The sequence below is a fragment of the Gavia stellata genome, chromosome 7 (genome assembly GCF_030936135.1).
Source record: "Gavia stellata isolate bGavSte3 chromosome 7, bGavSte3.hap2, whole genome shotgun sequence".
NCBI classification, from domain to species: Eukaryota; Metazoa; Chordata; class Aves; order Gaviiformes; family Gaviidae; genus Gavia; species Gavia stellata.
Window position 1 is genome coordinate 43,940,978 of NC_082600.1, and position 23,446 is coordinate 43,964,423.

Genomic DNA, 23,446 nt, shown 5'->3' on the forward strand with positions numbered 1-23,446 from the left:
CTGATGAGGGGTGGGAGCGGCGTTTGCAGCGTGTATCGCCCGGGGGGGGGGGGGGGCGGGGCGGAACAGGCGACACCCCCTTTCGCCCAGCGCCGGGCGCGGCCGCTGGGGGGCGCCAGAGCGCTTTTAGAGCTCCGCCCCCGCGCACCGCCCGTCCCACCCCGCCGCGCTGATTGGCTGTCGCATCGTACGCGGCGACAGCCAATCAGCGCGGCGGGGTGGGACGGGCGCGGGCGGCGCGCGGAGGCCGCGGCGGTAGTTGGCGGCGGCGGCGATGGCGGCGGCCGCTCCGGGCCCGGCCGCGGCCCCGGCTCTTTGCCGCTCGGTGCATTGGTTCCGCCGCGGGCTGCGCCTCCACGACAATCCGGCGCTGCAGGAAGCGCTACGTGACGCCGCGTCCCTCCGTTGCATCTATATCCTGGACCCCTGGTTCGCCGCCTCCTCTGCCGTGGGCATCAACCGCTGGCGGTGAGTGGGCTGAGGAGGCGCTGGGCCCTCAGGCCGCGGGTGGCCCCGGGGGGCACCGGGCAGGCTTCGGGACGCGCCAGGTGTGGGCGGGGGCGGCGGGACTGGCGGTGCGGAGGGTTCCCGCGGCAGTCGGAGCGCTCTTAGGTGCAGCGGCCGGGCCGGGCCGGTCAGGCCGCCGCAGCAGCGGGAGCAGCACACGCTGCCTTGTCCGGCCCGGTCCACTTATTGCTCCCCCCGGCCCTCTCCGTGCAGGAGTGGGGTTGCCTTCCCCGGTTGGCCTCGCCACGGTTTTCACAGCGGTGTTACCTGACTGTGTGGGAGGGTGCCTTCAACTTTATGTAATGTCCTTAGACTGTCTCCATACAAGCTGGCTGAATGTATGAGGGCAGCAACCGATGGACGTTTCAGGAATGCTTTTTCCTGAATTCAGAGACAAGCTCAAAGAACGCTGAGAGCTGCGTGACCGCACCACGCCTTCCCTCTGCCCTTCGGCTGCCGAGTGTGCGTAGGCATGTGCGCATGCCTGCTTTCTTCCCATCCCCCAAATTTTTATGGAAATAAACTTCAGCTGCTGCTAGGAAGGTAGCTGTTCGGGCACTTTTCCTTTCTACAAATGGGAAGATATAAGGGATGAGTTGTGTCTGTGCAGAGAGCAAGACCTTATGTACTGGTAGCCAGTGACATTACATAATGCTATTCTGTCAGGTCTCAGCTGCCTGAACATTTGGAAACCCAATCCAGGTAAGGATTCTTCTCTGCAAGATTCCCCTGCATACAAGTGAAGCAGATCTCCCCCTGCCCTCGCACTACCCCATCAAGGGGTTCTGGACAGGACAGCCACCTGGCTAAAAGTCCTTTAAGTGCTCTTTGAAATGTCACGTGGCTGTGTGTGTAAGGTTAGGGAAACTGTAGCTGTAACTGATTGCCTCTGCTGTGCACCTGAGCTTCATCACAGAGGAATGGGGTAGTGTGGGTGATTTCTAAGCATTTCTAGAACCCACATCAGGGAATGGCTTAAACATTGTAAATGTGCCGAAGTTACCGCAACGTAGGTGTTCAAATTACAGAAAATTGTGGATTCTGTTACCGCTTAATATCCTACAAGCCTGAAGAGATCTTCCTATAGACCAGACTTTCTACAGGCAGCAGCAGGCAGAAATGCCTTTCACATGCTGCCGTTGTTGCTAACTGTCCTCATTTGGAAGAATGAAAGCAGTGCCCCCAAAAGATTAATTCCTGATCCATTTAATCCTTGTTTGTTTCCACCAACATTGCGGAGGGAGGGAAGCAGGTAGCTGTTTTATTTATGCTGTAGTCATGGAATATATGAGCAGGTGAAGTTTTTAAAAAATAATGTTTTCTTGGAGATGTGTACCTACTGCAGGTATCAGAGATTAGCACCACTGGCTGTTAGGCAAAAAGGTATTAGCAAGTTACTTATATTTCCAGAGTTCTATTGGTTCCCATTGGGAACCTTGGCTTTGTTTTGCTATTTTTTTAATGCAATTACTTGTATTTGGAGTTCTGTGCTCCAAAAGCAAATGTTTGTGTTTTACCTAGCTCCCAGAAATTTATCATTATTACCAATTTTCAATTATCAGTTTTTCATCCATGAAATTTATCATTATCATATCCCTTATTATTTAACTGCACAGCATGTGTAAGCCATATAGGACTAACGCTTGTTTAATTTTTATAACACCTTGGGAAGTTGATAGTCCTATTTAATAGATGGAAAGTTGACTGGGCGTGGGGAAGTGGTTTGTTCAGGTTACCCGGACCTGGTTCTGGGTCTTCTGTACTGTGATACTGGGCCCTTCTTTCCATGAACCCCAAGTCCCTTTCTCCCTCAGTAAGTGCAGAGGGAGCTTGTTCTCTCTCAAGGCTTGCAGTTCACATTATGGGCAGTGCAGTTGAGGAGAGAGGAAGTACCCAGTTTGCAAGGCAACTGTAGCTTAGCTTTCCTATTAGCTGTGTGTGGTCTTAGGGGAGCTGATGCAGATACTCATGTCTTGCAGGTCAGACTGCAGAGTGGACGTGTAGGAATGAAGGAGAGGTAGAGGTTGGCAGGCTCACTTGCAAAGGGTTGCGAGTTTGCCAGCAGTGCCATGTGCTGTCGCAGAGATTAAAGTTTTAAAGCTGGTGGTTTTTGCAGAGTTAGACAAAAAAAAGTGAAGTTACGGTGCAGATGGGGTGACGTGTGACTGTGAAAGCAAAGATGTTACATTTGGTGTTTTATAGCATAGTGGGGGGTCAGTAAGACACATCATTAAATGCAAAAAGCGCTTAAATGCTTTTTTACAGTTTTGGGGTCAGAGGGAGTAGATTAATGTCTTGGCATGCTCGCATCTTTGCATCTTCATGGTGGAAGATAAATTGCAGTTCTGTTTGCAACTGTTCTAAGTACAGGTAATTCTTGCCTTGGGAGATCTTGGTGCTCAGTCTCGTGCTACTGCTGAGCTAGGGATTGCACATTCCTCTGCTGTGACATTGCCTATTTGTAGCCAGAACTGTAAAACTTGCATGGTTCTTGTAGTTATTCATTACTTTCCTTGGAGTAGTGTATCAACATCTTTCTACTTCATATGCAAAATCCCTCCTGCCCCAGAACCCATGAAAGAATATACTGTAGTGAATTATATTGTTTATGCTTTTCTCCATGTCGTAATGTGGAGAGAGCAGTTGGCAGGGGGCTGCTGCCAGCTCTGAGAGAGAACATGGGAAGGGGGTTGCAGGAAGAAGAAAATCCTGGAAACCTCTTACATCTGGACAAGCAGAACATGCATATGAATGGCTGGGAGCTGGCTGGTGCTGCAATCCATAGCAGTTGGTAGACAGGCCAGGGATTAATACGAATTCCTGTTTTCTGTTTCTTGTCCTAACTTTCAGTTTGATTTGGTGATGCAGGTTTGCTGAAGTTCCATGCAAATTCTCCTCGTTTGACACTTAGCTGAACCGGACTGACCGACACTAACTGCTGTTGTTTCTTCTCTGCAGATTCCTGCTTCAATCTCTGGAAGATCTGGACAACAGTTTAAGGAAACTCAACTCTCGCTTGTTTGTTGTGCGAGGGCAGCCAACAGATGTCTTCCCAAGACTCTTTAAAGTAAGAGAATAAAGTAATTTTCTGGAGCATAGCAAAGAAAAACTGATGTCCTGGTGCTATCCTTGTTTTCACTCACTAATGATTTGCTAGTTGTTGGAGATCCCCTCGTCTTCTCTTTAACTATAACTAATTCTTCACTATAACAAACTCTGCTCTTTAACTACAACTAACTTTAACTACTATGCATAAGGGCCAGCTTGGGAGCCAGATACACTCTTGAACTCAGACTTACAAAAAAATCTAGTAGTAGGGTGTAACCTAGTACGAGGGTGCTTGAGCTTCTCTTTTTGGATGGTGGTCTTTACCTTTGTTTCTGTAAGTCAGATCTCACGGGGTTGCACTGTAACACGCTGACTCTTCTGTGTTGAGAGCTTCTTCCCTACTGGCCATTTTCTTCCTGCAGCCTTTACTCAGGAAGACTGCTATGTCCGTACACCTTTACAAACAACTGAAAAAGCATATTGATCTGTATGTGAATTGCAAATAGGGCTTTGTGTTAAAATTTCAAAACTCAGAAGCTTTTATGTTAGCTGACCTTCCTTTTTGTCTTCTGTTCAAGGCTGTAGTTTAGTCAGCTCAACAGCAGAATACAGCCTGGGTCCAAGCTTCCTGCTGATGTACCATTCAGGATGGTGGAATATGCAGTGACCTCAGTGGTCAGTGATGGATTAATGGTATACATTTCTAAAGTGATATGTCAGTGCTGCAACTTGTGAGAGAGACGGGGCTGGCAAGAGCATCTCCTTGAGTATCAAAGTTCCTTAAGCAGTATCATGCTTCTCTGTCCTGCTCTAAGATTGTATTTCCCCTTGTCTTTGAAGCTTTTTGATGGTGTCTTTGCTAGAGTGACAAAGCTAAAGGAAAAAAACATGGTTCGCAATAGTCTTACGAGTTGGGTTTGTCATGTGGACTGTACCGTAGATACGGTTGACAGAACTAGTGTCCCCAAAGCCTGCTATAGACCAGCTGCTGAGAAGGGAGAGGTAAACTTGAATCTTTACCGTCCTGCTGTAAATGATTCTGATGTGTATTTTCTGGAGGAGGGCAGTACTGCGGAGGCGAATCGGACTATGCAGGTCAGGAGGGGCACTGGTATTTATTTTGGCTTCTGCAGCTTAACACATGACACAAACTATGTGCCGCTTTTAGCTTTTTCAGAGTCTGGGTTATTTTTATCTTTTGATCTGCAAATAAGTTCTGGCTAGTAGGAGTCCATGCCCTCCTTTTTAATTATCCTGTGGATACCTCGAACTAAAAAACTTTGTTACAGAAAAATGCCTGCTTTGGTCAAAGAACAGAAAGTAGTTGGCAGAATGTGAGGTTTGAGAGATGCTTGTGGAATCAGCCAGACCTGCTTTTTGCTTCAGTCTGTTTTGCCTGGGCAGGTGAGTTGATGAATATCTTACATGTGCTGTAACAGAGGTGAAAAGAATGTGGGGGTTTTTTTATGCTAGTCTATGGTAAATGTATGGCTTTCATGGGAATTCAGGCCTCTCCAGAGCTGCTGCACTGAACAGTGAATTAGCAGCAGCTCATGCCTTGCTGTCAGCTATTGTGGAGAGGAGAGTTATGTCACATGTGGTAATGCAACACTTAGATCTAATATAATTTCTGCTCTTGCTGCCAGTAGCTGACCGATGTTGTTGATAACAGTCGCTGCAAAGGCACTATTATGCATGGATATCATGAGGACAAGTGTACTTGTTAGCTCTCTGTTCACCTTTGCAGAGGTTTTTTGTTTTACCTCCTCTGAACAAACATCTGTAATTTTACCTTTTCTATCAAAGCAAAGTGTGTCGTTTGTTCACTCAAGTTTGCTCACAATCCCTTTGGTGTGGGGTTTTTTTCCCCTACAGTTTTTCTTTGCTCTAGGCTAGATACTAAAAGACAAGTCAGTCATGACTTTTCTTTTGTATATCTGCAGCAATTTATCATCATACCATTTACTGTTTTCTGGTTGGTTGTGCTCTGCTTCATGTGTGCTACTATAGCACATAGAGTGGTGGGCTTCTCAAAACTGTAGGAAATACCTGAATTTGAAGTTTTGTATTCTTACCTAAAATACCTGTTAGCCTTAAATTTTATTTTTTTTTATTCCGTTCCTTTCTTTCAAGGCAGTAATGTATGTTTCTTCCAGGACCAAAGCCATCTTTTCCAAGCCTTCCAGCTGATACTGTCTTCCTTATGAAAGAAAATAAAGCTTAAAATTAAGCTGTTAAATCACATAGGGGCAGGGCAGGTCCTGGAACATGTCTGTTTGACCCCTGCTTTGAGTTATGGATGCTGTCATGTTCTTATTTTGAAAAAGGAGTGGAGGACCTCTCTGAGATGTACATTCAGTGGTACACGATTATTTTAGTTCTCTGTTCTTCCTAATATTAATTTTAGGATTGAATCTGAAAGTTCAGAAAAGAAGGGGGCTTGTACAGTTGTTTCCTGCGTCTAAAATCCCTTCCCCATCTTTGGCATTATTTTTTAATGGTCTTCAGTGAACTAATTACATCTGTTCTTTGCGCTTTGTTTTTGTTCTGGTTCCGAGGTGGAAAAGTCCTGTATGTACAGAGGTGACTTAGACTGCCTCACTTGGAGAATGTGGTTCACATCTTAGTTGTGTGAGGGTTTTTTTAAGTGTCTCTATAGATTTCTGGCTGTGTTTGGCTGAAGTGTTTGCTAAACAAATCTGTGGACTGCTGCTCTGCTAGATGGATGTCTCGGGAGGGTCGCTGTGGAAACCATTAAACCTCTTCTCACAGGACTCATTTTCTTAGGAAAACTAGGCCATAGTCTTTGAGAGCAAACTGTGCTCTGGAAAAGCCTGGAAGAGGCTGAATGCTATTTCATAAGGCCTATTCCATGTAGTCTGTGAGGGATCTATTAAAGGTGTGAAGATACAGAATAGGTGCATGGCATGACTAGCGTGAAATAACTCCCCAAAGGTAGAACTTTAATTTAAATCTGAACTGCAGTATCATACTCTACTGTGCTGACCAGAAAGTTTCACTCTGTTGCCATCCTTTGTCCTGCATTTCTCACTACCCTGTTTTTTGCTGTTTGGGTTGGTCATTGGTCCTCTGTTATGTGATGGCTTTAAAGAGACATTGGAAAAAATCTAGAGTGTATTGGTTTTACTTAATGATAGTCTCCACATAAAAATACATTTTTTTGAGCAGAACTTGTATTGAAAGAGTTCTCTGAAATGCTTTCTCTGCAAATGCTGGAACAGGATGGTAGGATTACTTTTGGACAGCATGTGCAACAAAACAAGGTGTTGTTAGGCATGGGGACTGAGCTATAACCTAAGAACATTAATAGAGAAGAACTCAAACCTTATCTTATGTGTTTTAAACCTGACATATGGGAATTTGCATAGCAGATGTGAGGTTTGCTAGAGCTGATAAAACTGCTGATTCTTCGGTTATCTCGACTTCAGGAACCCTCTCTGAGCTTCCAGGACTTAACACTGGCCAGGAATTCTGATGTCCTCATTCATAATTGTGCTGCTTAGAAAGAGTCTTCTGTTTGACAGCTGTGTATATTGTGTTTCTTGCAGGAATGGGGAGTGACCCGTCTCACCTTTGAATACGACTCGGAGCCATTTGGTAAGGAGAGGGATGCAGCTATCGTCAAACTGGCCAAGGAGGCTGGTGTGGAGGTGGTGATAGAGAACTCCCACACCCTCTATGACCTGGACAGGTACGGGGAGAGCAAGGGCAGAGGTCCTGCCTGGGCTAGGCTGGGATTGTCACGTCTGGGAAGACTTCAGTCTCCTCCATTACGCTGATCACTATATGTTGATCACTGTCATCCTGTGTGAGCCTAGAAGGTGTCAACAGGATTACTCTGCGCACTCGCAGTTTTGATTAGAGCACGTCAAAGTGCTGACAGTGACGTGAATGTACAGAAAGATGTTATCTCAAGCTTATTAAACTGTATTTGACAGTCATTTAAGTTGCTCAGCTGTGTCCTGTTGATTGGTCTCCTTGAGCATGTCCTCACTGCCTGGACTACTTTTTTTGCTCCGTTGTAATAAAGATAGTTGAGCTGTTGTCTCAAACAGGTTATGAAGGCAGGGCTTTTAACTGATGGATGCGCCAGGACAGCTGGAAGGAGTAGAACAAGGTAGATTGGGGCAAACTTACCTTATTCTAAAACCTGAATGCCTTGTCTTTGTTGTATATTTGCTATGGGGGAGCCTTGCCTTTACGTTTAGTTTTGTATGTTTACTTACATGTATGATCTTCATATATTTATGATTTCCTTAAACAGTGGAGACAGTCTTACAGCTAAGACTCTAAGGTATGCTTGACTTCAACTTCAACCATGTTTCAGTACTGTTCTTACAGGTCGCTTGCTTTTTTCCTTGCCTTTTGGTTGGTGTTTTTTTTTTTTTGGATGACTTGTGCCCGTAGTGCTGAATGTAGATTTCCTCCTACAAATCTTTTAGTATCCATAATTTCCTATGGGAAGGAGCTTTGCAGTTAGCACATGCTGTGTGGAAACGTTTGTTTTTGGAGCGAGGGCGATTCTTTTTGAACCTGTCTTGTGAGCAGACACTGCTTTTGAATTTTTGCATTAGAAGAGACCATGAATACTTACTACATCCTCACCCCTTCAATGTCAATGCCCCTTACATCCTTCTTCATGTCATCTTTGTCTTTTTCAAGGTGGAGAGTCCTAGTTTACTTAAGTTTTCAGGTGGAATCTGTTCCATATCCTTTCTGTCACCTTTCTTTATAGTTCTGGGTATTTCTAGAGGTGGAGAGCAGTGGTCAAAACTGTAGCTAGTGTTCAAAATGTAGGAGCGACTTGGATTTGTACAGTGCTGTAATGTTTCCTGTCTTCTCCTAATAGTCGCTAGCATTCTTTTTGCTCTTTCTGAGTGCCACTAAACACTAAACTGATGTCTCAGGGCTTCCTTCCAGAATGGTCATAGCTTTTTGAGAGGCTGCTGCTATATAAGTAAGTTTAAGATGCATAGCCTTGCATATGGAGAAACAACATGACCAACGCTGCATTTCATCTGATATTTTTGTCAGCTGGTCGTGTGGTGTATAGGGAAATTTTTAAGTTGCCTTTCATTTTTAGCTATCCCAGATAGCTTCTTGCGTCAATCATCATGCTCTTTTTTTTGTCCCTTCCCAGATAATTTATGAATAATGTTGAGCAGCACAAGCCCTAGCTCAGCTCTGTGTAGGATTTCTCCTTCTGTTGGAAAAATGGATTCCTACTCTGTCCTGTATCTCAGAATTTTCTGTCTGCAGGGACCTTTTCCTTTATCCCAATTTATCGTGATTTCTTTAAAAAATTTCAGTCTGGGATCTAGTCAGATGGCTTCTGAAAATCTAGGTAGAGTACATCAACTGAATCTCCCTTGCCCCAGGCTCGAATGTCACTAATAGATTGTTGAGGCACAACTTCCCTTTACCAAGGCCAAATTAACCCGCCAGCATATTGCATATACCCATGCATTCACTGATTCCATTAGTATTTTCTATCCATCTGCCTAATGTACGTATCAAACTTTCTATTCTGTCATCCCTCTGATGCCCTTGAAATGCTTTTTAAATCTGGAGTCGTATTTGCTCTTTTTTCCTCATAGTATTCGGGCAGTTTTAAGGCAAGTGTTACATGCAGCAGCTATTAGTTTGGGTATTTCTTGCTGTCCTTTACAACTCCTGGGTGAATGCTTGCCGGTCCCAGCAAGCTGTTGCTGTTCAAGCATAGCTTTGTTTCGTGGCGTTCCTTCCTGACCTCCCAGTCTATGGCATCTCCTGATACATTTCCTTAAAGAGATTCAGAGTGACAGCCTGCCCAAATACCTCCACAGTGAATACAAGTGCCAAACTAAATGCACGGGGGTTTTGATGTGGTGTTACAGTCTCTGCTTTTTTTATGACGTGATCACCTCTTGGCCCTATAAATATCCTGGAGTGTCTGTAAAGGGATTTTTTTTTTTTTTTTTTTTTTTTACTACTTATGGTTTTTTTTAAAAGGTTTCTCAAACTTTTATTTGGGTTGGGAGGTGCAAGGAGGCTGCTTTTGTGGCTTTTAATTTAACCTACCAGTTCGGGTTTTTCTGTCTTTATTTGGCCTTCATTTTTCTGAAGGATTTTGCCTTCTATTATCTTTGATGCTATTCTTTAATTGTTTTGACTTTTGTGATCTTTCTGAAATCTTTTTTGGTGGTTTGTGTGCGTTTGTTGAATTTTTTTCGCCAGCATCATCTTCAAATCATTTCTGTGTTGCCTGTCAGAGTTTCATGTCTCAGCTTGTTCTTTTTGCTTAGCACACTTCCTTATTTTTAAGCATTTCTCTCCTTGAAATAAAAGCCATTATGGTATTGTTGCTCCTCGAAGGATGTTAAATTGATGCATGCCAAAGTCACGGTTAGAGCAGGCAGGTGATAACTAACATTTTCAGCTATACCCTAGCACTGCCTAAGACCAAATCACGAATTGCCTTTCCTTGTGGGTTCCTGATTAATTGTTCCGTGGAGCAGTTATTCATGGCAACTAGAAAATTGGGTTTTGGCAGGCAGCAAGGTGTGACAGCTACCCAGTCTGCAGGGAGGCAGCTGAAGTCTCCAGTTACTCTGACATTTCCTGGTTCTTGGCATCGCTGAGATTTCTCAGCAGGTGGTAATACAGTTCTAATATTGTATTTCTCTTGGAAGTCTCTCGCAGAGTATATCGCTCTCCAGTCGTGTTACCCAGTCTTTTAACTCATGGTATGTGTTGTCCCTCTGCTCAGCCTACTGTTTTTCCTGCATAATTAGTAACCTGGAAGTAGTGTCCTACTTCTCATCTTTCTTTAATCAAGTTTCCAACAAGATTGTCAGGCCTGGTTTTGAACAGTTTAGACTAATCTTTCGCTTCTACATAAATGATCCCAGCAGTCCTTCTCTTGTCCCCTGCATATTGCCGGTACCACCACCACCAGCTCCTTTTAAACATTTACAAAGAGCCTGTTCAGTTAACTTGTGAATTTGACCAGTTCTGCCCAGTAGGAAGATTACAATATGCTCCTTGTTAGCACAGCCAGCAGAGCTGTGTGATTATCAGAGCATCTTTCCCCTCCTCTCCCCCAAAACAAGGAGAGGGGTATAGAAAATCAGCATCGGTGCTGGAAAATACTCCTAAGAAAATCTAGGAATTCCCAGTCAAGATTAGCGATGTTCAGATTGTAGAAGTCAGACAGGCTTGTGTATCAGCTTAGCCTGCTCAAAGCGTTTACTTGACAATTATTCTGCCTGACAACTTCCAGCTGACAGGTTGTTTTGTCCCTTCTCTGGATCTGCCCGTTTTCTCCTCCTTAGGATCTAAATCCTCTGTAGTCTGCTTGCTGATGGTCAGCATTATGGTTTCCGTAATCCTGAGCAGGCCTGGGTTATTCAGGGGGAGTGGTTTAGGTCAGAAAAGAACACTCTGAGCTTGTATGTTTGTAGCATGCATCAGGAGCAGCTTTTCCTCAAATATTCTAGCCTAAGGCTGAAATGATAGTTAAATGTGCTTTAATAGGAGCACGTACTAACTTAAAGGAACCAAGCACTGGGGAAGCGCGCATACCTTGGTGGTTCTGCAATTCGTAATTACGCTATGCCAAAAAAGGGGTTTGTTTCCATCTAAGAAGGTTAAGTCAAACTTCTGCCTGCCAGATCTTGTTATCCTTGTCTATCTTGTGTGGTGCTCTGGTGTCAGGTGTTTTCCCCCTGCACTGATACTTAGCCTGTCATCAAGTTACTACTTCATCTTTCATATGCTCGTGTGTGTGATTCTGCAGAAGTTGAATTGTTCGTCCTTTGTCCAGAGTCTGTTGTGTGGTTATCTCTCCATCTCCTCTTTGAATCTGTAGAAATACCCCTTGTCTTATGGATGCGTAGCCCTACACAAGCTCTCTGGGGCTCTGGAGGATTTAGATCAGAGCAATTGCATAAGCTGGCGAGGCTAACTAAATAGTCTGCGTGAATTGGTAGTGAGGTGCGTTGTTGAGCAGCATGCTTGCTGAGTGCTGGCAGCCAGCTCTTCCTCGCCTGAGGAACCAGGGGGGAGCACATTCAGTCCCTTGCCAGAACCGGGCCCTGTCATTTGCAAGCGAGCTGAGGTGTCAGGTTTTTGAGGCGAGCAGCTTTCCCTAGCCCGGTAGCCATCCTGCTGGGCCACTGCTGTGGAGATGTGAGTCAGAAGCTGTCCCCTGTGGGGGTGTGCATTCGAAGTCTGCCAACACTCTGCTGTCACGGGTGACTGGCTGTAGGATACCTTATCATTCTAGCAGCACCAGACTACGTTTGGTCAGGTTTTGATTGCCTGTTTACTTGAGGTAAAGTGTGACTGTGTGGCTGACAGTCAAAAAGACCCTCGTAACTTCCAGCATCCAGGAACTACTGTCAGGTAGCATTGGGCAGTCTAGTGCTAGTCTGGTAGCACAGCCATTTTCATGTGTGCTCACTAACACCAGGTTAGGTTTTGTATAATGAATACAGTGATTCTGCTCTTCTCTGTTCCGCTTCAAGACTAGAAGAATAACTGCCATGTGTAGTCTGAGAGTTGTGCTGGGGCAGTCAGATGAAATAGGAGTATTAAATCCTGGGGAGGGTCCTCCCTTTTTCTGTCATCTGGGAAAGTCCTGTTGAGACTGTACTGCCTGGGTTAGAAGGACAGTAGGAGGAAGGAAAGGACTCCTGCTTGGGGGGCTTGTTGTACAAATGTTTGTACAGGAGGCTGAACAGCACTACAATACCCAGTATGTATCATATAATATCCAATATTGTACAATGCCCAATATTTGATACTTCTTTTCATGGCAGTATTGTGAAAGGTTCAAGTTCTGTTGCATAATGCCAGTGCCAGGTGCTGTGAAATGTGCAAATTGTCCTAGTCCTCTCTCTTAAAGATTTGTGTCCCAGATCCAATACTTGTCTGTTTAGGAATTTAGGAGCTGTACCAGTAACTTCACTCATATTCAGGTTCTTGAGGATGTCAAATATAGACACTGGCATCCCCCTGCAAGTCACAGCGATTTGCTCCAAGTAGCTGTCTGTTCACAGAAGTTTTAGCTGTGGATCTGGGTGGTGGTATAATAATGTGGATCTCAGACTGAGCTACAGACTCAGCAGATCTGTGGAAAAGAACTGAAAAAAGAAGCAGCATTAAAGAAGTGGCTTCCCTGCCGCCATCCCAAGCACCTCAGGGCAAACACCGTGCAGCTTTGTCACGTTTTTGCTTCCAAGCACTGAACTGCTCTGGAAACGAGAGAGACCCTCTGGAGTGCTGTAACTGGAAACGCCTCGCTTCTCTTCCAGCGGCAATGCTGATTTTCTGGGGATCTCTGTGAACCGATGGGCTTGTTTGGGGGCCCCAGTGCTCAGAGCAAGCCACAGAGAAGATTGTGGTGGGTAGTGTTCATGAGTGTCCGTGATCTCTTACTGTCTCTGGGGTGGTACGCAGAGATGGCTGGCCAAGAAGTGTGTGCGTGAACGCAGAGGAGATGCTCTCTGGTATGAAGGTACAGGACAGAATATGTTGCTTGTAAGGCTGCCCTCAATGCACTTGCTTGGAGGGGTGGCAGAGAGTGCTGTGCCCACACTGTGATCATGTTTATAGCCTCGCTCTAAAAACGCACGGGGTGTTGCACTGTGCGCACATCCCGATAGCTCTCCCTCCCTGTCCTGTTCATTAGCGTCTCTTTCTCCCCGCGTTTACCACCTCCAAGCAGAAGACCGGGAGGAAACTGCAGGAGGCTTCATTTTTAACCTCTGCCACCGAGCTGCCTGTTTGAAAGGCTCCCCGTCCCTCGGCTGGCAGGGCGCGGGAGGCCGGGGCCCCTGCTCGGCGCCTGGCCTAGATGGAGGCGGCGGCAGCGGGAGGTGCGGCGCGGGGCCGGCCCCCCGCCTCGCCGCCGCTCGGCAGCGCGGGGAAGCTGGGTCACTGCGGAGCACACGTGAGGACGGGCTCAGGGCCGGGGAAGGCCCGGGGCCGGCATGTGGCTCCTCCTCGCTACACGTGCGGCTTCGGGGGGAAGGGAAGGCACATGGCGTCCGCCGAAAGCCTGGGCTTTAAGCCCAGCCGCTTGCATAAGCTGTTGACTGTGATGGGTGGGGAAGGCTGCTCTGCTGCGGCTCTGTGTGAGCTGCGGGGTTGGCTGCCTCAACTTTATGTAATGCTGGCGATCCCTGTGCTGTCTGCTTTGCTGTTAACTCCTTCCTCTCCCTGCCGGAGAGGGGGTTAAAAATGGCATCTTTCACCCTAGGGAAGCTTACCTCGCCCAGGGGGCTTCTCAAAGCTCTCTGTCCCGGAAAAAGTAAGACTGCATGGCCCTAGCAGGCTGTGGATGCTTAGCGAAGTAGAGGAATGGGGAACTGTGGCTGTCTTTTCCGTAGTGTGATCTGACACAGGTGAATAGCATGAGACAGGTCTACTTATGATGTTATGGCATGGGGGAGGATGGTGATTTCTCTGATCGTGGGGAGGGAGGAATGAGGCAAACTGGGATTTGTCTCACCTGAGATAGGTGGGGGAGGGGTCACAAACAGGCTGGGACTTTTTGTGTCAGATGGGGAGGAAGTAAGGTCAGAATCAGGTTAGGATATCACAGGGTGTCAGGAGAACAGATGCAGGTCTGGGATTTGCCATCTTGAGGAGACAGAAAGGCAGTAGTCAGATTGAGATTTCATACAGTGGTCTGATGAAGAGCTCAGAGAGAGAGAGGTGATGCTAAGCCTGATTCAGCTGGAGCTGGTTTTTTTTTTCCCCCCATGGAAATGAATTAGTATGTGGGGTTTCATTTTCTGATGTGTTTTGGGGTTTTGTTTGTTTGGTTTTAATATCCCTTTGAGGGATGCATCAAGTGGAAGGTAGGTCTATAAGGATTTCTGTATCCAAAGTGAAAGGCTATCCTGAGCAGAGATAGCGGAATGCAGTTTGGCTGTCATTTCCTTGTGTCTTCCGTGGTAGCAAGGCTGTGTTGTTTCACCTTGCTTATTTTGTCTACAGAATAATTGAGCTGAATGGCCACAAGCCACCCCTCACCTACAAGCGTTTCCAGGCTATCATCAGCCGTATGGAGCTCCCCAAGAAGCCGGTGAGCACTGTAATGAGCCATCAGATGGAGGCGTGTAAAGTGGACATCCAGGAGAACCATGATGATGTGTATGGGGTCCCATCCCTGGAAGAGCTGGGTATGTGTCGAGAGCAAAGGCAAGGGTTAACTACCAGCTGAAACAGGATCTAGTGAAACTGTTTCTGATGGCTGGCACGTGCCCAGGACAACTCCAGTGTTCTCATCTGACATGGGCTGCCTCTAGCTAAAGGAGCAGCCTAATGTTTCCAGCAAGTGCTGGACCTCGTGAAAATAGACTGCTGTCCCTTGCACTACTGTCGATGCACAGCGTCCCCTTTAGCATTGCTCTGAAACGCTCTGCATCTGTCCTTATGTTCTCTGCTGTACTGAGCATGTAACCACTATATCGGTGTCTCGTGTCCTTGCCAGCTGCTTTCCTCCTACTGCCATCTCTGACACGTTGTGTAACAGACCTGAAGAGGTAAACTAACTGTGTACCAGGCTTAGATCATTTCATTCAGTTATTGCCAAGCAGCACCAATTTGGGAGCTTAGCAAGGCAAGAGATATTACAGAAGCTTCTTTCAGTCGTCCTGCTATGCCTTATGGTCCTGTATTTTTCTTGAAGAAGGAGGGTGAATAGAGAGTTGAGGCACGAGGAATGCAAGGCCTACATCAGGGAAGTGACTCTTAACACAAGGGAAGAAAGAATTAATGCAGAATACTGCCTGCATGTGTGACTGGAGGCTCCATACCAAATTTATAGGAGTGTCATCCTGTACCTTAAGGCACAGTTTCAGCAGTCATGTAAAAGCAGAGGTCTTCACAACAGGAGTATCCCAAGGGTTGCAGTCCTGGGTAGATCTGCTTCTGTTATTGTCTGGCTTGATGTGAGACTGCCTGCAACCTTACACTGCTCTGCTTGCCGCCAGGGGAGGCTCCTCTGTCAGCCCAGAGCAGTGCAGGGCAACTGCATTATTACTGCCCCTTTTGCATTAGTTCTTCAGCACTAATCCAATGCCTTCCCCAGCACCCGCTTTCAGCAGAATAGGAGACTCATGAGGAGTAGCCAGGCACTCTAGTGAGCTGCTGGTGTCCATGGCAAGGTATTTTGTAAGGCAGAGATGTGGAGCAGATGTTTCTTTGCCAGCTGCTGTGGCCTTTGGAGAAGAGCCCTGTGGGTAGCACTGACACAGAAGAGAGAGTGCTGGTATATGAGTGATTGGAAAAGTCTCCAGAAGGCTGCCTGAAGCATTGCAGGGAGAGGCCCTTGTAGTGCAGTGTCGTGAGCAGGCTCTCCCCATGTTCCATGTGATTTGCCTGCTGTAGAAGGACTAGAGGAGCGAGTAAGCTATGTTAGGCAACTGCAGTGTGTAGTGTCTTGCTGTTACTAATGCTTAATCCCATCTATACCCTTTGTCTAGGTGTGGCTTCAAATCTTACAAAGTTCTTTCCCTCAGGCTTTCCTACGGATGGTCTTGCCCCTGCAGTTTGGCAAGGAGGGGAGACAGAAGCCTTGGCACGGCTGGATAAACATTTGGAAAGAAAGGTAACCCCTGCTATTTAAGTGGTGATTCCTGCAGGTTGTGCCTCCAAATGAAAAATGCTGAGCATTGGCCATTGCTCTGTTTCCCTGCTCTTCCTAGCAACGGTCGCAGCATTCACCTCTGGAAGGGGTGTTTGGTATTATTAGAGTACTCCTGTGATCTTGGGTTGTGTGTGGAGCAGGGAGCTCCTGGGCTTCCTTAGACCCAAAGAAGTAGAGCTGTATAGTAATTATGCTGCTGTTTGAAGCACGTAGGATTCTCTTCCTTGTTTCTACCCTTCAGTTTCCTTTAGAGGCGTGCAAACTTGGAAACTCATGTAAGTTGCTCAGTCCCTCCTGCACACTGCACGTGGTCTTGATTTGCCTTTAGCTGAGGTACTCGTGTGAGTACATGCTCGTGAAAGAATGCCTTCCCCTTGTACATCAGCCTGTTAATATGTTGTCTCACTGGTTGGCATTCCTTGAGCCTCTTGCTGAAATACTCAAATTTTTTCTATGGGGCATGTGTTCTTGATTATAATGCGCAAGACAAACAATTTCAGAGTAATGAAAGATCATCCAGCTGCAGAGGCATGACTCAATTTTAACCAGTTTGTATCTTTTTAATGAATGCTGGGTGGCTTGGTGGCAGTTGTAGAGATCAAAGCATAAATTCTTGTGCTGAAGGGGGAATAAACCATCAGCATAATACTCCACAAAAAGATCTGAATTTCCCCAATTTTCTTGTTTAGTGTGTGAAATGAGATAGACGTACCTGGACATAAACAATTGCATTAGCTTGTGTCCCTAGGAGTCTCAGGGTTATTAGCTCCTGCATGCAAAGCAAATTTAGTCCTTTTCCTGGCCAAAATGACTAACTGGTTTAAATCCTGGAGCAAAGGTTTTGCATTTCTTGAATGGGGTGTGGGGGTTGGGATTGCCCACTTGAGATCTCTCCCAGCAGTGGTTGGAGGTAAATAGAAGAGAGTCTGCTGTCAGACCTGAGTGGCCTCACCACCTGCACAGAAGCCTGCCCTTAACAGTGTCCCACAAATTTGGGGTTTTTTTGGCTCATTTCTCCTGAATATGTCTAGGCATGGGTTGCAAATTACGAAAGACCAAGGATGAACGCCAATTCGTTGCTGGCCAGCCCTACAGGACTCAGTCCCTACCTGCGTTTTGGCTGCTTGTCCTGCCGCTTGTTTTACTATCGTCTCTGGGAGCTGTATAAGAAGGTAAGACAAAAGGTTCATCTGGAGAGCAGGCTGGTTTTGAGCATAGCATGATGCTGGTTCCCAGACAGTGTGCCAGAACAGGTGCGAAAGTTACTGTTGCCTCACTTGTGTTTGACTGTTGGGCTAAGCTTGCTGCTACTGCAGAAGAGGCTCTTGGGTGAGGAAGAGTGATTCTCCCGTATATAGTTGAGCAAACCTTAAATCTGCCGGTACCCTGTTCTTCAACCTAGACTCCTTTGTCATGAGCTGTGTAGAGCTTTTTGCTGTTAGTTTTGAGTCGTTCAAGTCTCTTGTTCAGTATACTGAGCGAGCTAAAAGCAGCACTAACTTTACTACTTGGGGTTTCTGGTGAAGGAACTGAGCTCCTTTATGGCAGTTGTCAGTAACTGACTTGGGAATTGTGTATAAATGCATGGGTGGCTTACAGCTCAGCTTAACGAAGCCAGTCCTCCCCTGCTTGCAAATACCCTTGTTTCTTCCTCCACAGGTAAAGCGGAACAGCACGCCCCCCCTCTCTCTGTACGGACAGCTTCTGTGGCGGGAGTTTTTCTATACAGCAGCCACAAACAACCCGAAGTTTGATCGTATGGAGGGGAACCCCATCTGCATCCAAATCCCCTGGGACAGGAACCCTGAAGCCTTGGCAAAGTGGGCAGAGGGCAAGACAGGCTTCCCTTGGATCGATGCAATCATGACCCAACTGAGACAGGAAGGGTGGATCCACCATCTGGCCAGGCACGCGGTGGCCTGCTTCCTGACCAGGGGCGACCTCTGGATCAGCTGGGAGTCAGGAGTCAGGGTGAGTCTGGCATTTCCAGAGGCTTGCAGGAAGCCATAAGGAAAACAGTCTCCCTGGCACTCGCTGCAAGGATGGGCACACAGGTATGGCTTTTGCTTCACACGTGAAAGTTGTGTGGAAGAGAGGATTTGCTAGCAGGCTCTTGGCCTGCGAACGGCCTGACTTCTTTCTGCCTTCTACCGTGAGGCTCCAACAGTATCAAGAGTCTCTAGTAACCATAACTAAATCTTAGTGGGACCCACTAGTAAATACAGACTGGGATTTGGGGGGCTTTTTTATTTTTTTTGTAAAAGTTCTCTCAGTCCATCTGTTCTCTTTACAAGTTCAATGTCACTTTACAACTGGACCTTTTTCCTCATTGTATAATCCGTCACCGTGCCGGTCAGGGAACGCTCCATGACTGTGAAATCTGAGTCTAGAGTCTCTCAAGGAAAGAGGTAAAAGACCCTCCTCTTGGGCCATCTGAAGGGCCAGACAGCTGGAAGCTACTTGGTGTACATATTGCCCTACGCAAAAAGTGGAGGCAGGGGGCATCTTTGTCACAAAGCTGACAAAGCAGAGCATAGCTGAAAGTGCGTCATAGGGTCAGATGCTAAAAGCGCAGCGTCTGTGCATGGATGTGAGTGAGTTACTGCTGAAACCTGTCCGCCTCTCAGTGGCAGTGTGCTCTGGGACCTTCTTCTTGCTTTGGTGCTTGTTCTTCTGTGCAGCATCTGCCTGCTTCCCACGGTTGGTGCTTTGCACTTGTTACACCTCCCAGGTTAGGATCGATACCCGAGGCTTGCTGCAACACTAGGGTAGTGATTTAGTCTGTAGCTGCATGAGAGATAAGCCAGGACTTTATCAGCATGAGCAGACAGTGCCTCCCTATGTGAAAGCATCAGGAAGTGAGATATATTGACCAGCCAACTGGCTTCAGCCAGCAGATCGCCTCTTTGCTGCTGCTCCGGTTCCTAGGAGCTGTTCTCACAGCTCAGTGCCTGCCATTTGAAATAGCAGCTTGGGTCCTGCCACAAAACCCTGCCTGGGGAAGCTCTCACTGCCTTTTCCTCTAATTGCTGCAGGTATTTGATGAACTGTTGCTGGATGCAGATTTCAGCGTAAATGCAGGCAGCTGGATGTGGCTTTCATGCAGTGCGTTCTTCCAGCAGTTCTTCCACTGTTACTGCCCTGTAGGCTTCGGACGTCGGACAGACCCCAGTGGTGACTATGTTAAGTGAGTGATGTGACTGGAGCTTCTTTCTTGATTGATCTGTGAGCCTAAGTCATTCAGTACCTGTCAGGTGCCTGGCACTTCCTGTGCATTATGAATGCTGCATTTCTGCACTTGTAAGTGGTGTTTGTGCATCTTTTTACTTGTGTTGCAGGAGGTATCTGCCCAAACTAAAGGGCTTCCCCTCACGATATATCTACGAACCATGGAATGCCCCAGAGTCTGTGCAGAAGGCAGCCAAGTGCATCATTGGGGTGGACTACCCCAAACCCATGGTGAACCACGCAGAGACCAGCCGGCTGAACATCGAACGCATGAAGCAGATCTACCAGCAGCTGTCACGCTATAGGGGGCTCTGTAAGTACCAACAATTGCAAAAGATTGTGGTTTTAATAGGAGATAAAATGGTGGGAGGGAGGGGTCATGATTTAAAATAGATAGCACTTGTCTCTCTGGCCAATGCGTGCAAGAGGAAGCAGTCCCTGCAAAGCTGCTGAATCAGTTTCCAGGGAGAGCTACACTGAGCTCTTGGACAGCTAAGAGTAGAGTTTGATTCATTTTGAGAGCTGGTTGATGGCACGGCACCGTCCATACGCCACCAGTGGGCCCAGTCTTCACTTCACCTAGGCAGAACATCCTAAAGAAATATGCTGCTAGATAACAGTGTCTGTCTGTGGCCAGCCCGGGGTGAGCGCAGCTCTGAACTCGTCCTGCTTTGGGATGTGGATGTGCTGGTTGGTGATCACTAAGGTGTTCCCTTGTGAAAGGCTTCTCCCACCCCAGGTGTTTTTTGTTTCTTAACTATGGTCCTCTTGCCTTTCTCTAGGTTTACTGGCATCAGTCCCTTCATGTGTGGAAGATCTCAGTGGCCCGGTCACAGACTCAGCTTCAGGGCAGGGCTGCAGCACCAGTACAAGTGAGTTGGAGCTATTTGTGTGCTTCTGAGATAGTTTCATGTCGACTTAAAGGCTATGGGCAGGAGAGAGAGATCCTTTTCTAATAAGAAGAGGGTGTGTAGCTAGGAAAACTTAGATCACATTCACCTTCCTTTAGGCTTTTTTCAGACATCCCCAGCAAACCTTCATTCCTAAAAGGGCTGAAGAATAGGAGTTCATTAAAGTGAATCTTCTATTGCTTGTGTGGGATCATATGCAGCCACTTAAGGGAGAAGTGCAGATCGCTGAAGGGCTAGTCAGGTATAATTAAGCTGTCCTCCATCAAAGGAGGATGCTTTATTGTTGGTTCTTGGGGACTTAATTATTATGCTTTTAACAAAGTTTTTTCTAAAGTTTTAAAGAGGTTGTGGCAACATCTCTCTGTGCTTGTGCACTGCATATTCTTTCGCCCAGTTCTGTAGCAGGTTAGGCTAGGGTGCATTTGTGAGGAGATCTAAAGGCAGAGGAAACATTGCAATGACTCTTCTTCCTCTGCAGCGATGAGGCTGTCACAAGCAGACCAGGCTTCTCCAAAGCGCAAACATGAGGGAGCAGAAGAGCTGTGCAATGAAGAACTGTACAAACGAGCCAAAGTGACATGTCTCCCCACTCCAGAGATCCCTGGCAAGAGTTTATGATTGTGAGTAGTCCCTAGTGTGATCTGGGCCTAAACTACCTTGTTCTGGCAGCTAGTAAGGCTCAATCTTTTGCTCCCTGCATTTTAATCACAAAATGGACTCGCTTGTGGAGGGAGGTGGCTCCTAACCATAATTCCATAGCCCTGTAATTTGGCAGTGGTCTGCCCTCTGGTTGTTCTGCTTTTGTTTGACAAGCTGTTAACTCAGTTGTCCGGCAGAGAGCAGTACCCTGTCACTAGAACAATCACCGAGCACAGTTGTTGGTAGGTTTGCTCTAGTGAGGCTGCTTCGCCTTCCACAGAGTGAGTTTGCAGCCAGGTTTGCCCGTGTGTTGAAGGTGCAGGCTAGAGGAGGGGAGCAAGCGGGTCCAGTCATATGCCTGAAGTGCTCCAGATCCCGGGAGGGAGGAGCTGGTCATGTGTTCTGCCAACTTTTCAGTATGAGGGGGAGGTCAAAGCAAATTCTCTCTTTTGCTTTCTCCTACAGCCAGCGACAAGCACCTTGCCAGTGAAGAGTGAGAGCGCTGAAGAGGTGACCAGAGAAGGAGGGATGGCTACCACAGAGGGACTGGAAGTTGCGATCCGCAACAGAAAATCTGGGGTCTCATATAAATGTGTAATTCTAATAGCTGCCACAGAAGGGCACTGCGTTACTTGTGCTTAGGAATATTTGGCTTTCTGGTCTCCAAAGAGCCAAATATGTCTCTTCTCAGCTATGCCCCAAATCTGCCCACATTTAAGGGGGCAAGAGCCTTCTGTCAACTTGTTCACTCCCAGGTGTATCTATCTTTTCTGACAATGGCTCGGTGCATGTAACTTGATGCAGTGATGTAGGGAGCAGCATCTGCGCACCTCAGAAATAATGAACGTCCTTTCTCATCACTAGTACAAGGCAGTGTGGCGCACAGATTATTTCAAATTATAGTAGGAGTTGAGAAGGAAGCTGCTACAATGTCAAAAATAGAGTACCCATCCTACAAGAGAACAGAAAAATCCCAGTATTTGTTTCATTAGGCTAGACTGACAGGGATGTAAATTCTTTCTGAGTAAGTCAAGGTGGTAGTCATGTGGGATGGAAACAAAATGAAGGACAACTGTAGCACGAGAACAGAGAGATACAACTGTCTGTACGCTTGAAAGGCACTTAAACCTTTCCCTGTAGAAGAACCTCACTGCTGTAAGGTGAGCCATAGTGCTGTTGCCTGGAACGGGCAGCTTCGGAGCAGTTTCACATCTGGTGGGGGGAGACTCTGAGAGAAGGAGGAATTCTTCAGAGCATAAGATCGTGCCTTGCTATGAGTAAAGCAGTCTCCCAGAAGCTTGCTGGCCCAAATAATAAGGGAGCTACACCTGGGCCCTGCACTCTACAGCATTTCCTTCCTTGAGTGAGAGCTCTCTCAAATGGAGTGACCGGTGTCTGGTATGCAGCCTGTGGAGTGCCTCAGACTGATGGGGGATGTATTACACATCAGCTCCTTGAAGTGAGTCTTCCTTGGGCTCAGTCTGTTGTCCGTTCTGTGTGGATGTTGGCTCTTTCCTGTATTGGCATCTGTGTTCTAAGTTTCTACGCAGTATACTCCTGTACCTCATACCCTGCACACTGCTGCTGCTTGCCATTTGCATTCACACTGGTGCTTTGTAGTCTAGCAGGGCAATTGTGTAGCTTTCCTGGCTCTTAACCATAACACTCCTTGTCCTGCTCCTGTTACATGTCATTTCAACACTGTGCTGGCAGAGCACCTCTGCTTGCCTTCCCACCTAAAAGGGGGCAAGGGAGGGTAGCACTGCAGAAGAACCTCTCTTTTGGCTGTTTTCAAGAGGGATTAGATCGAGTAGCTAATCCTGTGCAATGGGCTGCTGTTGGCACTGTTTTCATTTGCTGTCCAAAACCTTTCATCCCCGCCTGGCGCAGATAGTGTGGGGCTATATGTGAGCTTATGCAACTAACAGCTTGGGAGCACAGGAGCTGTCTCCCACTCCGGGATAATCAGTTTTGGAGCCCACGTTTGAACCCAGAGCAATGGGGCTGTGAATAGAAACTGACTCAAATGTATCTGGGAAACCTGCAGTGGTTGAATTGGGTCTGTGAGTTAATTTATTGAATAACTGAATAACCTTTCCTTCCCACTGATCTCCCTGGGGCATTGACCCTAGATTCCTTTTCCCAAGGGAATCCATTGGGCAGACTGACCAAGTAAACAAGAGTCACTTTTCCTGCCCTTACTTACTTTCTTCTAAACTACTATTCATAGAGTCTGCCTGGTGGATAACCCAGTAATCAACAGGTTTCGTCTCCTTCAGTCTGACCCAGACTTTGCTCCCACTGTCTTGAGGGTAGAAGGGTATAAAGAAAAAGAGACCCTACCCCCCGTCTTCTGCTGCAGAGAGAAGAAAGGGGAAAGACATGCACTTTGTACGCTTAGGTTACAGAAATTGTGACTTCAGTCATTTGGAGAATTTAATGTGTAGGCAAC

The 23,446-nt window shown here is 46.8% G+C and overlaps 1 protein-coding gene across 1 annotated transcript; it reads left to right on the forward strand.

Moving 5' to 3' along the window:
- The first annotated feature begins 274 nt into the window (after positions 1-274).
- Positions 275-23,446, forward strand: CRY2 (cryptochrome circadian regulator 2). Its single transcript, XM_059819995.1, has 12 exons — positions 275-468; positions 3,466-3,574; positions 7,125-7,267; positions 14,563-14,747; positions 16,089-16,177; positions 17,248-17,388; positions 17,876-18,187; positions 19,252-19,403; positions 19,555-19,757; positions 20,227-20,316; positions 20,834-20,975; positions 21,460-23,446. Exons 1-11 carry the CDS (start codon positions 275-277, stop codon positions 20,971-20,973), a joined length of 1,758 nt encoding a protein of 585 aa, XP_059675978.1. The 3' UTR covers positions 20,974-20,975; positions 21,460-23,446.